General features: G+C 38.0%; 1 protein-coding gene across 1 annotated transcript in view; it reads left to right on the top strand.

Moving 5' to 3' along the window:
• The window catches only part of LOC137258046 (phosphatidylinositol glycan anchor biosynthesis class U protein-like), a 48908-nt gene extending 31210 nt beyond the window's left edge, over positions 1-17698 (top strand). Inside the window, exons 10-12 of the mRNA XM_067795591.1 lie at positions 3600-3724; positions 9454-9596; positions 13685-17698. Of these exons, the coding sequence (XP_067651692.1) occupies positions 3600-3724; positions 9454-9596; positions 13685-13798 (382 nt within the window). The 3' untranslated portion in view covers positions 13799-17698. The remainder of the gene's footprint in view (positions 1-3599; positions 3725-9453; positions 9597-13684) is intronic.
• Positions 17699-18269: the final 571 nt, after the last annotated feature.

Below are 18269 nucleotides of genomic sequence, written 5' to 3'. Positions count from 1 at the left end.
CATTTACTTTGTCAAATACCAATTGTTTTATATCTTCAACGTCTATATTTCTTCCATTTTCCACCCTCTCAAATATTTTCCCATAGCACGCTCAGTAGGCGTGAATTGTAATTTTATAGGCTGTTGTACCTTTCGTAATTCAGTAAGCTCAGAGTTCCTCATACGTGAATAACCTCGCATTCCATGGTCACGTGTTTGCTTTTTCAACTCTTTCATAGTAGGAGGTTTTTGATATCTTACCCCTAATAAAGTTAGTAACTCGGACTTCCTCATATGAGAATGCCCCCGCATACCACGTTCACATGCTTGCTTTATCAACTCACGCAATGTAGTCATGTTACAGGGTTCATACTATATGTGAATCATTTCTCTAATTGCTTGTCACTTTATTGATCGTGTGAGGCCACAACCAACTCTCAGCCGGCGCAGACTTTATTGAGGCCATCTGCACTGTGTGACCCCAGCTCTCTCAGCCGATATCGATCGATTCACATTTAAACTTTTGAGTAGTAAAGGGAATAGGCCGGCCCACAGTGGAGGCAACCCCCACAGTGGGCTTGTGTGAAGGAAGACGAGTAGTGCCTTTTTATTTTGGAGTTTTTTTAAAAGGGGTCTAGATCCACATTATTTTAAATTATATAGCTTATATTGGGCGTGGTCCAGAACCACTATTAATAATATTACTCCGTAATCATTTTGCTTCTGGGACATAACTCAAAAAACGTTCAGTATTTTTAGACTAAAATTAATATATTTATTAATCTGAACCTATGGTTGTGCCATTTGCTATTTACAGATTTTGGGCATTTGTATTTTTTTTGTTTTTTCATGAAACATTTTGGTCTTTGTCTAACGGTAGAGTGGGCTTAATTTCCGGACCAGAACTCAGAAACCGTTCAGTACTTTTCTGTAAAACTTGGTAGATGTGTGGGACAGACCCTAAAGTAGTGCCTTTTGCTATCTACAGGTATTTATGATTAATTATTTTCTCAGTTTCCATGGAAATGTTTCGGTTTTAGTCTCAAAATGGAGTAATGTGCTTCGTGTCCAGAGCAGATATAAAAAAATGTTCTTAATTTTTCTGCAAAACTTGGTAAATATACCAGTCAGAAGCTAAAATGGTGCTTTATTTTATTTACAGGTTTTTGTGATTTCTTAGTTTCTCGTTTTCCATGGAAATGATTCGGACTTTGTCTCAAAAGTGAAAGGTGTGTTTCGTTCCAAAGCACAACTCAAAAAGTTCCTAATATCTGTCAACCATACTTCTTAGATATATGTGGCAGAACCAAACATGGTGTCTTTTGCTCTTTACAGGTTTTTGTGATATATAATTTTCTGGGTTTCCATCAAAATGTATCGGACTTAATCTCAAAATGGAGGGATGGGCTTAGTTTCTGGAGCACAACTCAAAAACTTCTAAATCTCTTTCTTCAAAACTTGGCAGATATGTAGGGGAGACCCTTAAGTGGTGCCTTTTGCTATTTACAGATTTTTGTGATTTATCATTTTCCCAATTTCCATGGAAACGATTCTGACTTAGTCTCAAAATGGAGGGATGGGCTTGGTTTCCGGAGCACAACTTGAGAACTATTTAATATCTGTCAGCAAAACTTGGCAGATATTTGAGGCAGACCCCAAAGTGGTGCCTTTTGCTATTTATAGTGTTTTGGCATTTTTATTATTCCTGGTTTCAATTGAAACAATTCTGACTTAGTCTTAAAATGGAGGGATAGGCTTCATTTTCCAGAGCACAACTGGAAAACCATTTCATATCTTTCAACAGATCTTGGCAGATATGTGAGACAGATCTTGAAGTGGTGCCTTTTGCTATCTACAGGTTTTTATGATTAATTATTTTCTCAGTTTCCATGGAAATGTTTCGGTTTTAGTCTCAAAATGGATTAATGTGCTTCGTTTCCAGAGCAGATATAAAAAAATGTTCTTTATTTTTCTGCAAAACTTGGTAGATATACCAGTCAGAAGCTAAAATGGTGCTTTATTCTATTTACAGGTTTTTGTGATTTCTTAGTTTCTCGTTTTCCATGGAAATGATTCGGACTTTGTCTCAAAAGTGAAAGGTGTGTTTCGTTCCAAAGCACAACTCAAAAAGTTCCTAATATCTGTCAACCATACTTCTTAGATATATGTGGCAGACCCAAACATGGTGTCTTTTGCTCTTTACAGGTTTTTGTGATATATAATTTTCTGGGTTTCCATCAAAATGTATCGGACTTAATCTCAAAATGGAGGGATGGGCTTAGTTTCTGGAGCACAACTCAAAAACTTCTAAATCTCTTTCTTCAAAACTTGGCAGATATGTAGGGGAGACCCTTAAGTGGTGCCTTTTGCTATTTACAGATTTTTGTGATTTATCATTTTCCCAATTTCCATGGAAACGATTCTGACTTAGTCTCAAAATGGAGGGATGGGCTTGGTTTCCGGTGCACAACTTGAGAACTATTTAATATCTGTCAGCAAAACTTGGCAGATATTTGAGGCAGACCCCAAAGTGGTGCCTTTTGCTATTTATAGTGTTTTGGCATTTTTATTATTCCTGGTTTCAATTGAAACAATTCTGACTTAGTCTTAAAATGGAGGGATAGGCTTCATTTTCCAGAGCACAACTGGAAAACCATTTCATATCTTTCAACAGATCTTGGCAGATATGTGAGACAGATCTTGAAGTTGTGCCTTTTGCTGTTTACAGATATATGGCATTTATATTTTTCATGACTTCCATGGAAACAATTCAAACTTAATCTAAGAAAACATCAAGTAACTGTCGGATGATTTGTCCTTTCAAATATGTAGGGGTAGGGGGATATGTCATCTTCTGATGACTCTTGTCTTAATAAATGTAAAGGGATACAGATGGAGAGCTAAATACCGTGGAAGCTGCCAATACCAGCATGTGTTGGGACTGAATAAGTAAACTTGTTTAGTCTGTGTGCCGGATTGTAAAGTTGACAAGGTTATCAACAGGATCAATTTGTGACAAAAATACAATAGACACCTGGCACACTCCTTCCTCACCATCTGCTTGAGATATGTGAGATGGTCATTTCATGGAGAGGTCAGGAATTGACAGCTGGTAGAGTACAGAGGTTTTAAATGATGATAAACGTACAAGCCGTGGACTGAGATTTTGTGCCAGTGTTGACAACTTGTTGTAATGGACAGGTCTTCATCTAAATTCCTCATGAGCAGAACCTTTCTGCTCACTTTCATATATGTGCCAGCAAGAACGAAAAAGATGGAGACTTAAGATATATATGTTCATGTGCAAGCTGTAAAAAATTCTAATATGACATTCCAGACTTAGTTATAACTGCACAATGTTTGTTAACTGAAGTGCTTATCAAAAATGGACATTTATCAAATTCATTGTTTTAACATTTTTAGTTTCTTACAATACTTTGATCCTATATAATATTTTTCAGCAGCGACTGTTGTTTTCAGTCAATATGCACATATTGCCTGATTATAGGTGGTGACTGTAACATGTGCAAATGCAATAACTAAATATTTTTATCGGTTGTGTACGCTTGGAATCGGGATATTGTACTTTTGTTGTGAATTGAATGTTATGTTACTTTCAGGGACAGTCCAGTGTTCCAGTTGTACATGTTGATATTCCTGACCAGCATCTTCAAATCCTATCCGAGTTACGCTGATGCAGCACTCTTCTTGTCTCTGCTGCCACTGTGGCAACACTGCTTCTCCTGTGAGTGAAAGGGTCATGTTATAGTTGCCATGTTGACACCATCACAGCTCTTGCTGCACAAGAAGTTAAGGAGTGTAGTGCATGGAAACTTTGCATTCAAGGTTGTCAGCCCAAAATTACCATTTTGTTCACTGTACTCACTGCTTAGTGGTGAGTAATTTCCCATACGACTGACCTCAGAAAAGACAGACTGATTAACACAGCAAATTTTATGTTTGGATGCATAAGGCTCAATTAAGTTGTACCCTTGATAATAATGATATGTGCCTACATTTAGTATTACCTATAGTTTCATTAATTCATTTAATGGATTATGAGTGTTAAATTAAGACTTGCTGCCTAAACACAAATATATACATCAACATATATTTACTTGTGAATATTATCACTACAATACTTTATGTACATGTACCAATCAAACATGAGACCAAGCTTATCTCCAGTGTACACGTTTTCTGCTGACACCTTGTTCTTGGCATACAAGTAGCCATCAAGATGTACCAGGGACACACCTTTCTTGGAGGGGTTAAACTTTTCGAACTTGCACATCTTTGCTTGTGTAAATTTATAATTTAAATATGAAACAATCAACACCAGACTGGTTTATGAAGAACTGGGGCATTTTCCCCTCTCAATTAATGTCAATGTTCAAGTGATTTCCAGTTGGGCTAAATTATTAAAACCTAGTCAAAAGTTATCTCATATCATCTACAAACATATGTGCTGTTTGATAGTTAATAACATCAATTCTAATGTCATTTTGTTAAATAATGTTAACGCTACATTAGATGAAACTGGAATACCTAACCTATGGACCTCTCAGTATATACTGAGTCAAAAAAGAAACTTCACATTCTTTCTTCAAGGCACTATAAAGAAGAGGAGATGGTAAGATGTTTAAATTGTTATTATTTCATTGCTGAGGTCTGTGTGATGTACTCGATACAGTGACAGTGCCACAATCATTAGGCTACACTGCCATTCAAAAACTTGGGTATACACAATGTCAAGACACATGAATAAAAAATTGAAATTTCCGAGTTCAGTATAAGTGTATGGCCTCCCCACGCATTCACCACTGCCAAACACCGTCTCATCATCGACTGCGTGATGCTTGTGAACATGTGGTTGGGGATTCTACACCATTGCTCTTGCAAGGCAGCGCCATGTTCCTGAAAATTCTGAGGTTGTTTTTTTAAGACCACGAGGCCTTCTACCAAGTGCATCACAAATGTGCTCTATTGGATTAAGGTCAGGGGACCTCAATGGCCAGTCCATGACGTTGATTCCAGTGTTTGGTAGGAAATTTCATGTCAACATCGCGGTGTGCGGCCAAGCATTATCATGCTAGAAGTGTGGACCTGGGCCATGTGCCGCCATGGAAGGAATGAGTTCAGGAGTGAACACCTGGCTGCGGTAAGCAGCAGCTGTGAGGTTTCCACGAATGACCAGAAGTCAGGAACGATTCACACAGAAAGCACCACACCATACAACTTCCGCACTTGAATCTGTTGACTTCCTGTACACAACATTTAGCATACCATTCACGATGTTGTCTCCAGACCCTATTCCTGCCGTCTGCGAAACCTGGATTCATCGTTAAAGATGACTCGTTTCCAGTGTCTCTGGATCCATCTGAGGTCACGAGCAGACATTGACAATGAAATGGCGTCAATATTGGACCACGATTTGACATCGAGAATGGAGATTGGCAGTCTGCAGCCGATTTAGAATGGTCTGTGAGGACAGTCAGCCTATAAACATTTCAGCCCTGGTTCTTGTAGCCGGCAGAAATCTGTCACGTAGGTGACGTAGGATGACCTCACAAGTCATACACAGTACGAAGGCTGCATTCCATTGCTCTTGCGACGTCAATAACTGATCTTCCGGCTTGCAGTATGCCAACAGCATGTTCGCTTTCCACATTTGACTATCGTGGCATATCTTTAAAGTACCGTTAGAACTGTCCTTTAGAAGTGTTTTTTATATTCTTGAGGCCAATGGAAACACGTGCAAATGAAGAAAACTTTGATGCAAAGATCACATGATCGACTGCACGTGCAAAACCTGATTTGGCACTAACGTCATTTGCACAATGAATGGATGGGTTTGAGTGGGTTTCACTCACATTTTTCTAGAGTCGAAAGACAGGGATCCCATTGATACATAGATGTATCAACGGAGGAACATTATTCATTATTTTAAAAATTACATTTTGTGAAGTTTCTTTTTTGACTCAGTATATTAATAATGTTACTTTGTTCAAGAATAATGTACAGAGGACCCTTTCAGACCAGCTTGTACAATCTTGGAAACCAAGTATTATTCAATAATCAAAAGGATTTTATTACTTGATAAAACTTACTGTATAAAAATGCATTTTTCCTTATCCAGACTCATGCATATAATGCTCGTCTCCTGCTCTAATAATAGGTAAACCATTGAAATCCCTTGTAGTTCCCTTGAAGAGGACCTAAAAGTTGATTCTTCCGCAAGTTGCCTCCCTTGCACACTTTCCCACCAAATCAGTCACATGACCACCTGTGCTTTCCTTCATTGCCCTGAGGGATGGTTGTGAGAACCTTACCTGAAATTTCCCTTTCAAAGTAGAATTTTGCTCACAAAATACAGGACAAGGAATCATAGCTTAACAGTAGATGCAATGGTCTGGCTAAACACGCACATGTGTGCGTGCGTATGCATTCAATCTGTCTCTTTGGCATTATTTTTAGAATAATGTTCTGTTCTGTTAATAAACTCTGTAGTGACACTGGGTCAGCTCATTAATTAAACATGGGTGGACAGCATGGGTCAGCTAATTAGTGTACTCATTGAGCACCCCCCAATTACATTTACAGTCATGAGAAGTACAACCTCATGAGAGACACAATCCCACATCATGACATAAACTTCACCAGAGGCAACATTTGGTTGAGTAGAGTGGGGACAGAGATTTGAGCTCTGTCCGTCTGTCCGAGATGATGGGGACAGATTTTCCAAAAGGTTGTTATAAGCAGGGAAGAGAAATGTGGTATGTGTTTTCAGGACATGTATGCCTTGATGGAGTTCAAAAGAGAAACTCTGATATAATATGTAGTTTTGGAGCCCATGTCAAGTGTTTCTTGACCATAGGATGTGGCCAATGGAGACAGATTTTTTCAGGAACTGTTACAGATTTGGAAACAATATTTGCTATGTGTTTGCAGGACACAGATGCCATGATGGAGTTTGAAAACTTGGTCTCTCCAAGCATTGAGTATATTTGTAATGTCCTCTGAAGAGCAATGACAATTCTTTCTGACACATAATGAAAGTTGTTGGTCATTGAGGGCCTTTAATTGAGCTGGTCTTCAACTTCTTGGACAATTTTCCCCTGGTTAATCCATGATCCCTCTCACGTTCATCTGTCATACACATGTACTACTTCCAGTGAGCAGAGACTTCATTTTTATATCAAATGATGCTTAAAAATTGTGGCAAGTATTAATGGTAGTAATATTAGTAAATCTGAATCAGATCCAAAATGCCCTGGTTTGTCATCAAGTACTCCATTTGAAAGTAACACACAATGGTGATGAGGATTATGTCAGTTTCTTTTGATCTATTTCAACACAATACTAATTGTCGTGAAAGAAATGAAATGTGTCAGTAGATACAGTGTTCCCAGAAATTATTGAGAAAATCTTTGTTTTTTTTCTAATGATGCTAAGATTGGAAAAACGGCTTTCACTATGCACTAAGCATACTAAATAAGGGAGACAACTCTTGAAGGCTTAGAAGGCAGCTCATTACGTCAAGAGTTATCTCCCTTGTCTGAGCAGACAGCTTCCTGTGTTGACATGGCAGAATTTACAGCAAGAGAGAAAAGAAAGCTCATTCTAGATGATTTTGAAAGGGATGAGGCTGATGCTAAAGTGTTAGCTTGTAGACATGGTATTCCTCTGTCTACAGTATACAGAACTTTGAAGAATATTCAAACAGGAACTGGGATAGAGCACAAAGCAGGGGCAGGTCGGCCTAGGAAATTCAGTGTTGTGGATCGCCGAAGACTTGGCCAGATTGTGAGTAGGGGCAAATTGAAAAGTGTTGAGAACATCAGAAATGAAATGATTAGCAGAGGAAGTCCTCAGGTATGCAATGAAACAGTTAGGCAGGAATTACAGAGACTTAATTGGGTGAAAAAACGTGGAATTCCCTTGCCTTTGATGAAAGATGCACAAAAGGAAAAACGTTTAAACTGGTGTCGGGCTCATGAAAATCAAGATTGGGATAATGTTTTCTTTTCGGATGAAAGTTCTGTTTGGCTTTTCCCTAATTGTGTGAAAATTTGGACCAAAGATACTGTCAAACCTATCTACCAGCGACCAAAACAAAGCCCGAAGTTTCACATGTGGGGTGGCATATCGGCTCGCGGAGTGACGCCATTGTGTGTTTTCACGGGAAACTTGACAAAAGAAAGATACGTTGACATTCTAAATGGTCACCTTCTTCCGACAGCACAAACATTGTATGAAGATGATTGGATTTTCCAGCATGATAATGACCCAAAACACACTGCGCGCTACACAAAACAGTGGTTGTCGGGCAAAAATGTTCAAGTTTTAGACTGGCCCAGTTACAGCCCAGACCTAAACCCAATTGAGAATGTGTGGGGAGTCATGAAGGACAGAATAAACCAAAAGGGACTGAGAAATATTGAAGATATGAAGGCCGAGGTGGTCCAATATTGGGATACCCTGTCACACGATTACCTACAAACTTTGATGGGTAGTGTGCCTAGGCGTATTCAGGCATGCATTGCTGAGCGAGGAGGTCTAACAAAGTACTAAAACAAGACTGAGACTGTAAAAGGATGATGTTTTAACATGTTTATGCAAGTAAAACGCCAGAAGTTAATAAACGTAATGAGTTACATGACGCAACATGATTCTCAATAATTTCTGGGAATACTATATAATCCTATAGAATCCACCCATCATCTTGTTTCTTGTAATGTAACATTATATGGCATTTACACTAAAGACAAGAAAATCAAAAATTTATAAAAATATTAAAATCAAGAAAAGGGTACCTGTGTATAAGACTGACCAGTGTCTGAAGTCACAAGGTCATGATGTCTTACCTTTCCCACCTTATTGCCATTGAATCTGACTGAAGTGATCTGGGGTATCATCAAACCCCATTCCCTTAAACAAGAACATTTAAAATGACAGATGTTCAAAATCTAGAAGAATCAAGAAGAAAGAATGACCTCAGCTGTGTGTCTCATGGTCAAGTTATGTAAGCAGAATGGAAGTCACCATTGTGAAGTGTAAGAACTATGTTATGCCAGTTCATATTAGAGTGTCAAATCTATACTTCTGTGTATGGAACAAAATAGTGTTTAATTTGTGTGCCATGGCAGATTCAGTTGTCAAATGGCAGGGATATGTACCCTAGCAACATGAATAAACTTATTATAATAATACAATAGTGTTTACTACATTTTACAGGTCGACATGATGTTTACAGATTTTTTAAAAACAGATTTATTAAGACATATGGTACACCTTAATTATCTGTCTGCTGCCCAAGGACACCCTTTACAAATTGCATTTCTCTCTCTGCTGCGTTGTGTTTTGTGTTTTATAGATGACATCAGCATTAAATAATTATTACCTGAAGAAGGGTATCACCATGATAACATTTTGGAAATAATTGTCATGCTTGGTTGAATTTGTATTTTTCAGATATGAGGAACAAGTTTGTTGTTGGATGCATGTTCCTTTCCTGCTCTGTGGTGGCGCCAATATTGTGGCATCTCTGGATTTATGCTGGTAGTGCCAATGCCAACTTCTACTTTGCTATTACTCTCACATTCTCCACAGCTGAGGTAGGCCCATGTTATTTTTTACGCAATGTTACCTTTATAGAGCAGGCATTCAGTTTTTTGTGTTGCTATTATGTACAGTCTTTAAATGTCACATGCAACCAGAAGAACAAGTATAATTAAAACACAACTATCAATTCTTCATGACATAGTATACATTACTGATCATGAAAAAAAAATAAACAAAATTATAAGCGTACAATTGCAAATCAAAAGTGCAGTATTTGGTACTTGGGTTACTTCCCTTGAAATGAAGCACCCAGGAGACCGAACCAGGTTCGAGCAGGTGGGTCTGCAGTCAAGTGTAATAGTTTTCATTGGCTGAATCATGTGCCAATACACAGAAAGCTCAATGATTAAGTTGTGTATTGCATATTGCCATTAGCAGACAGGCAGGCAGACATATAGGTGTCAATAAAACAGACACTGAGTTTGTAAGTGACAGAGACAGCTTGTCACAATCAAGATATTTTTCTATGTTTCCATGGTTACGGCTGTGAACGTGAAATCTGGACCAATCTTCCTCATTTAGGTTTCGCTTTCGTGGGAATGGTCAAGCTACAGCGAACACAGAAATATGTGTTGTTGTCTGATACTGTAGTCATGGTGGAAATTTAAAAAATATATAACAATAAATGATTGAGTAACAGGCTGTTCACCAATAAGTCACACTGAGCTGGATCACTAAAGATGGATCATGTCAGCAACGTGATCTGTATAGTCCATGACACCAGTGATGTTGACCAAGTTGTCCTTCAATGTCCGAACGTCTCTTCCTGGCAAGCTTGTTTATCCTGTGGTTCCATCCCTCGACGTTGATGGCTCAATGTCCATCATTGCAGAAGTGGTTCCAGACTGAACTGGTGAAGGTCCACCCTTATTGTCATAACATAGTCCAATAATGTTCTGGTTTTAGGATCTGCAGGACTGTCAGCAATGTTATCAAGCCAGATGTCATTGACCTAGTCCAAGGGAACCAGAGGCAAGGCTCGAATAGGCCTTCAGCAACCCATGCATGCCATAGAAGGTGACGATGCTTGTCGTAAGAGGCGACTAACGGGATTGGGTGGTCAGGCTCGTTGACTTGGTTGGCAAATGTTATCGGTTCCCAGTTGTGCAGACTGATGCTTATGTACTTGATCACTGGATTGTCTGGTCCAGACTTGATTATTTACAGACTGCTGTCACATAGCTGGAATATTGCTGAGTGCAGCGTAAAACTAAACTCACTCACTCACTTGAGTGATGCAAAGGAAGGTATCTTCTTAGGTAGGTTGTCAGAAACAGCGTTGTGGTGATGTTGCAGTCGAGATACCTCTCCTCTGTAGATGAGTCAGTGTTGTTTCTGTCTTTGCACGTTGGAATAGCATGGACTTCAAGGACGCCACTTCCATCTCAAATTGCACTGGTTGGGTGTGGTGCAACTGTAAATGAATAAAATTAATTAAATAATAGAGACAAATAAGTCAAGCGACAGACAAATATAAATTAAACAATTTTAAGTCAGACTGGATGTACATTTGATAAATTTGATAACACATGATAATATTACCTGCAAGACCTATTGAAGAATGTCATTCTGGGTAATCACAGACACTTTGCATCTGGCAACTCCACAGCTCCAATACTTCTTCTCTCGGATGGTTTTCTTACACTGATACTTAAACATATCATAGAGCAAGTGCTGGCCCCCTCTCAGAGTGTCAGTATGTGTAACCCTGACCTGCTCACTATATAGAACATTTCAGTCTTACTTATTCTAAGTTACCTTAACAGTACAAAAAGCCAAATTTATTCCTTTACTGTATCTTTATAGGAAACAACTATTCAGTTATGTCTCCACTATTCAGTTAGGTCTCTCAGACGCATACTGATCTGAAGTACGGTAATCCAGTGTTTTCATAGCAATTCACTTTCATGGCACTTCTAGCACAACTTCAGTTTTCTCTTTGATGGGAATGGGGGTTATTGAAATTTTACTGTACCAGAGCAACACCTTTCCATAAACGTATATTAAAACATTCCAAATTTCAAGCTGAGCAATGAAGATTTACAAATCTGCATGTAGTGGGCTAGTGTGTATTTATTATGGCAAGACCCAAGATGCTAGTAATGACAAGAAACATCTCTTGTTCTCCAACTTTGACCATAGTGATAATCCTTGCATGCATCACTGGCTGTGTTTGTATGAGTCACCTTCCCGGTTCAAGCCGTGTGAACCTAATCAATGTACATGCACTATGGTTGTAGCGCAACTGGAGAAACCACTTTTCCACCCAGTAATGGTATAAAATTAGTGAATCATTTGAAATGGGACTTCGCAGGCTTTTTTCACCTCCTTATTTTTCAATTTTATATGTTGAATTTGCATTTTTGATGATTTGTTTCTCTAACTCCATATGGAAAGGTATCAGAATCTGCAAACTTGTGTTTTGCGTTGCATGTCACATTTAAGGAAAAGACAAGTAACAGAAATGGGAAGTGTCTTCAACACTATGTTTCTAACTTTCTTATGTACCAAACCTGTATGTCTGTGGTAATTTGTAGTCAGATGGACCAATGTTTATGTCCTGCTACCCGGCTTTTTATTGCTAATTGTTTAGTAAGATGTGATGATGTGACCGAGACAAAAAGTGGACCACATGGTAGGAAGTAGGCTTGCTGTAGCCCAAGTTATGTTTTGGGTGTAGCCTTTGATAAACATTAGCTTCTAGTCAAGCTGGCAAATATAAGTGTTTTGTAACTCATTTGTAAGGAAACCAAGAATTTTTTTCAGCTTGCTTGTAATATGAGAAGACTGAAACCAGTTTAGTTTGCTAAATCTTTGCAGATCTTGATTTTTGTTGTTGCTGAGAATTTAAATAGTCATGATTGTCCATTTAAGTCAACCCAAAATAATGAAAATAACAGACATATGCATCTAAAATGCAGGTTGTAGTTATACTTTCATGAGATTTACTTTGGACTCAGTAGTGGGATGAAATTTGATATTGAGACTTGATTTATTTATCACCAGCTAAATAGATATCTTTTTCATTTACACTATGAACCTAAATTTGTTTTTAAAAGTATCAATTTTCTTTTCATGTTATACAAAGGGGCTGTTAGATAGCCTAGTGGTTAAAGCGATTGCTCATTATGCTGAAGGCCTAGGTTCAATTCCTCACATGGGTACATTGCGTGAAGCCCATTTCTGCCGTGACATTCCTGGAATATTGCTAAAAAGTCAGTATAAAACCCAACTGACTCACTCATGAGCCCGTGAAGGTCCAGGTTAGAAAAGGCCTTCAGCACCCCATGTTTGCCATAAAAGGCAACCGTGCTTGTCGTAGGAGGCGACTAACAGGATCAGGTGATCAGACTCGCCGACTTGGTTGACACATGTCATTGGTTCCCATGTTTCACAGATCGATAGTCACTGATCACTGGATTGTCTGGTCCAGACTCGATTATTTACAGACCGCCACCATATAGCTGGAATATTGCTGAGTGCACCGTAAAACTAAACTCATTCACTCATGTCAGACTATTTCTTTCTTGGATCTTTGAGTGGCGTTTAGAAGTGATACACATGAGAAAGTTTTATGAGTTTCTTCTTCTTTATTGTGATGAAGCAACATGTATACTTACACCTTCATCAGGTGAATTGCATGGATGAAGGAGTAAGTTACAATTCCGAAATGTATTGTTTCTCATAATAAAGAAGTTGACATCTTGAAAAGTCTCTTCCTTATTTCCCTTTTTTTGCCCAACTATCTATTCATTCCTGTTCTTCAGATAATATCTTTGCCAGTTGTCATGTCTTGTACCCTATTAAACAGATACAATATGAGGTGGAAAACAAACAAAACTCCATGGAATAGAAATCACTTGAGTTCTGCCCAAACCATGTAGTTTTATGTAACCAGATCCCAAAAGAAACCTTTGACCACCTCCTTTTGAAACAGAATATAATGCATATTGACAGTTTATTTATTCCAGTGTGAATATTATGCTGATTTAGCTGAGTCAATCACATTTGCATAATTAAATTATGATGCTTCTCACTTGACTGTGATCCATCCCCTTATTTTTTCTTCTGTTTTCAACAGATATTTTTGGTGACCGACTTGTTGTTTGCCTTCTTGCGACGCCAGTATGATCTGACACATGGGATGGATCAGAAGCTTCATGATGGAAAACCAGCACAGATAGTTCTTGACTGACTTCTCACACAGCAGTACTGGCCATATCATATGCAGTAATCTTACAAGTTACATTCACAGCGTTATGTGAGGTTGTAGAATTAGGTATCTGGATCATACATATCTGTGAGGATTGCAAGTATGTAAATATATGATTTAGTTGAGACACATTTGGTGTTAAGAAACAGCTTCATTCCATCTTCACAATATTAGGACCAGCACTCAGTGTTTGTTCCTGCATCACTTTTGACTAAGCAAGGAACCTATTGCCATGAAACATGGTAGTTGGTAGATTCTAAACTTTTGGAATTAGATATTTACAGGACCTGCAAAATGGTGACCTCCCTGTGGTTTTGAGACAACCTAACAGTGTGAATTGTTCAAGAACAAAGACCTGTTCCGAGAGATTTTCCATGTAATCTAGTCACCTTTGGTTTCATACTATGTTTCAGTGCAGATAACCATTTTGTAATAAATGAAAAATTGTAAAATGTAAATGTGAAATTGGTTTTTAATATCATATTGTTATATTATAACTTTTCCAACCATTGAGTTTTATATTATTGCTGTCCAGTATAATTCATGTTTAAACAGACAGAAATGGAAAGACAAAAGAACAGACTGAAGTCTGTGCCCAAATATCCCACAGTTATCTACCTTGGCCCCTAGCTCATGTCATGTGCTTCTCTCTATAATGGAAAATAGACATGTCCTGGAACACTCTGTGACTTTGCTTTAATTTTGGGCCCCTGTACTGGAGGTATTTTTTAATGCTGTTTTGCTAGGTTTTTATTGTATAAAAAAAAATTTATGACAGCCTCAAAACTTTGTATATGCTCATGCCATGGAGGCCATTATGCTTTTCATCTTAGCTAGACCCAGACTCTCATTAAACAGAAAAAGGAACTTGTACAAGAGAGTATGTTGTCAAACACTCATGTCTTTGCTTCCCTTCACAAGCACACACATCCCTTTCAATCATTGTACTTCACAGACGATCTGCCATCTTTTCATGGGAATGTGTGGTTGATAGTAGGGACAACTATATTACGTTTATCTCAGACAGTCCCAGATGATGGCGATGTGAATCTTTCTACTGTTAGCAAACAGTACCTATCAGTGCTGGGCTGGCAACAGCATTAGGTTGTTCAGGGACCCATTTCTCAAAACGATTGTAGCACCATGACAGTTGTAGGTCTGTGTCAAAGTATGGGAATATGATTACTTTGTGGAATAGGGCCTGGATTACTTGCAATATTATCTCATCTTTGCTGAATCAGTTGTCATGGACAAAGACATCTTTGCTGAATCAGTTGTCATGGGATCCTTACAGACTCTTTACAGGCATGATAAAACTGTCACCTTCCTCCACTAGTTGTCCCACGCAATGTGTTGCCTTCAAGAGGGAGACTTCATATATTTATTGGAGGATTTGGCAAATGTTAGTTACTCTTTTTACCAACATCCTGAAAAGGGTTTTTCTGGCTTCACCTCCATTCTACTCCTTCAATCAACAAACGGCCTTTGCAGCATTGTTGTCACTGTGCCAGTACAGACTTTCTTCAGCTGCTGATGCCTTGGATGTCATCAAGTGCAAAGCTATCATTATTAAAAAAGAAACAGGATTATACATGAATTTTGCTATGAGAGTTTGAGATGCCCTCAGTATTGTCCAAATATTAATCTGTGCAACCTATTGAGCTTACATGAATACTTTGGCTTACTACTCGTCTGGTCATTGATTTTTACAGCATCATCCTAGACTCTCTAGCGGTCGTGATCCTCAAGAAAGGCCCAGTACTTCCAGTGAAATCTTGTGTGGTGGCTGACCCCATCATACTTTTTGAGCAGTATCTCATTAATCAGCTTCAAGGCTAAATCAACACCTATTGCTCGCACAGTCGCACATTTCAGACATTGAGACAACTGACATTATTTTCATGTTTTTTGCTTATCTTGTCATATAAATCTGTGACTGTGTCACTCTTGAGTCACCAAGAATACCATATTACTTTGACTTAGCTTGGCAAACTTATCTTTGCTTGATCTGTCACCACCTTTCAACAATGATCCTTCATGTTCAAATCTCTGTCTGAACCACTATGCAAATGTGAATGAGTAAGTTTAGTTTTATGCCGCACCCAGCAGTATAATAATCTTTACAGGTCTGTAAATAATAAAGTTTGGAACAGACAGTGCAGTGATCAGCAGCATTAGCATCAAACTATACAATTCAAATACGATGACATGTGTCAACCAAGTCAGAGAGTCCAACCACCAGAGAGTCCTAGTCACATTTCTACAAACATGAGTTACTGAAGATCAGCTCTTCAGTAAAATTATGAGGATTCAGAATCTTGATTTCAGTTTATTTGATTTATTTTGGTTAAAGTGAAATTCATGGCAAACAGTCTATAAGTGTCTGTGTTAGGCATGACAAGAACTGATTAAATTTAGTCCTTGCTAGATTATGTCATTGTATCTTACAGTGTCATAAATCATATTGCAAACAAGAAATTCATTAAGCTGTTTTAATCCTTTTTGCTCATTTCATATATTTTCCCACAGACATGTGAGAACAATTCAGTAACTTGCAGTTAATGTGTGTTTGACTCTTTTCATATAAGGTGTGCTTAGAATTGATTGGATATAGCATGATGTGATTTGTTATTGTCAAAGTATATTGCTTTTGACATAATAGAAGTAGTGTCAGTTACGCCAGTCTGGTTTACTTGAAGTGAGTTGAAAGTTTGTAGAGTGGGGGGCGTGATGGTAAACATGGAAGGAATTTGCAAGCACAATTGAGAAGACAACAGTTGGACTATAGTTGGATTGTGCAAGTGATGTGATACAATGTGATTTTCCAAAGACAGAGTTGTTCTGGTTCCAGATTAACCATGTTTCAGACACCATGAATTGATGATTGAAACAATCATGTTGTACTAGGACCCAGCATGTCATCATCTGGCAAGTTGCCCTTTCAACAAATTGAGTTACAAACACGGTCAACACTGCAATGCAGATGAGTGATACTATGTCATTTATGTGAATCACCTATTATTTCCTGATTGTAGACAGACAGATTTCTTACAGCATTATTTATCATTACACTCATTATATGACAGACCTTGCTGAATGATTGTGTTGTTGTTAAACAAATGGATCATGAGACACCTTCCAATAATTAAGAGTATTGTGTTATCTGTGAATGTAGTATCTGTTATGCTTTCTCCTCCACCCGTCACTTCTATGAAGTTAATCTTTAGAAGTACTGCAACAGTGACCAAACATTATTTATTTGACCATCCCTATTTTAATGCAGCGCAGGTGGTTTTATGGAGGGTTACTTTGTTTATGTGACAGTCCATATTTTCAGGTGGTGTTATGGTGGAATATGCGTTAAGTTATCCAATGCACCATGTATTCTCATGGTTGAAATATATTCTGATCTTTACAGTCATGTTGTGATTTTTTTCAGAAACTTATGAATTTTGGAATTTATTATTGAATGCTCAGTTCCATATGTTGCTGAAAAGTGCCTTACTGGGCCATCATAGAGGCATGGCTGATGAGTTGCCACGTGAAGGAAAAGACACATTGTCATATCTGTTGTCATTGTATAGCAAATATCTTTTATGAGATGGAACACATTTTAAGATTAGAGTATCATGTTCACAAGTGTACCCCACAATACATAAATCTTGTATCAACTCTCACAGTTTTTATTTGTGTATGTATAAGTGTCATTGTTACTTTAATCTTTGTGGAATATTTACTTAGTATTTATGCTTATGTGTTTCACCAAATTAATTTTTCCTGGCGTGAGAATAATTATTTTCTACGAAGTAGAGAGCCTTTTCTTGTTTATTACAACTGTTTCCTTTTGAATAAAAACCCTGTAAGGTAAATTCTTTCCCCCAATTTTTCCTAGTTACATTTCTTTTGCCAACTGGCTCACACTTTTCAGTACTTTGCAAGGAACCTTATTTGCCAGTATCAAAATTAATTTAGTAGTGCTTATAGAGACTAATTATCATTCTTTTGCCAACAAGTTACTAATGATGAACAAATCAATATTGATCAATTACAGAACTGCATCACAGTCCAGTGTAAACACATTATGTGCAAATGTGCTGTATCTGCTCTGCCTAAACTATTAATTATTTTATTTCCATTGTGACAGTAAGCAGTTAGTGATCAGCAAAGCAGGGAGCCTATATAGAGGTTGTAGAGTATCCCTGATCGAAGGAATAAAAACTTATGCCTACGCACATTGAGGATTTTTTGAAAAAGTTTACAAGTAATCTTTGTCGCAGTCCATCTCGGTAATAAATGGTAACAAGCAGTCAAATAACGACTTGCACAGAGATATAAGATGTTTAACCTTTAGAAGTACCTTGTTTAAATCTTTTGCAATTTGCCTGACGTGCAATAACCAGGTATCGTGACAGGGGGACGAGGGCGATTTGAGGTTATTAAGCCTTACTTGTCC

The sequence above is a fragment of the Haliotis asinina genome, chromosome 12, assembly GCF_037392515.1.
Source record: "Haliotis asinina isolate JCU_RB_2024 chromosome 12, JCU_Hal_asi_v2, whole genome shotgun sequence".
Lineage (NCBI taxonomy): Eukaryota > Metazoa > Mollusca > Gastropoda > Lepetellida > Haliotidae > Haliotis > Haliotis asinina.
The sequence above is the reverse complement of the archived record's forward strand: the minus strand, read 5'-3'. Positions and strand labels throughout refer to the sequence as shown.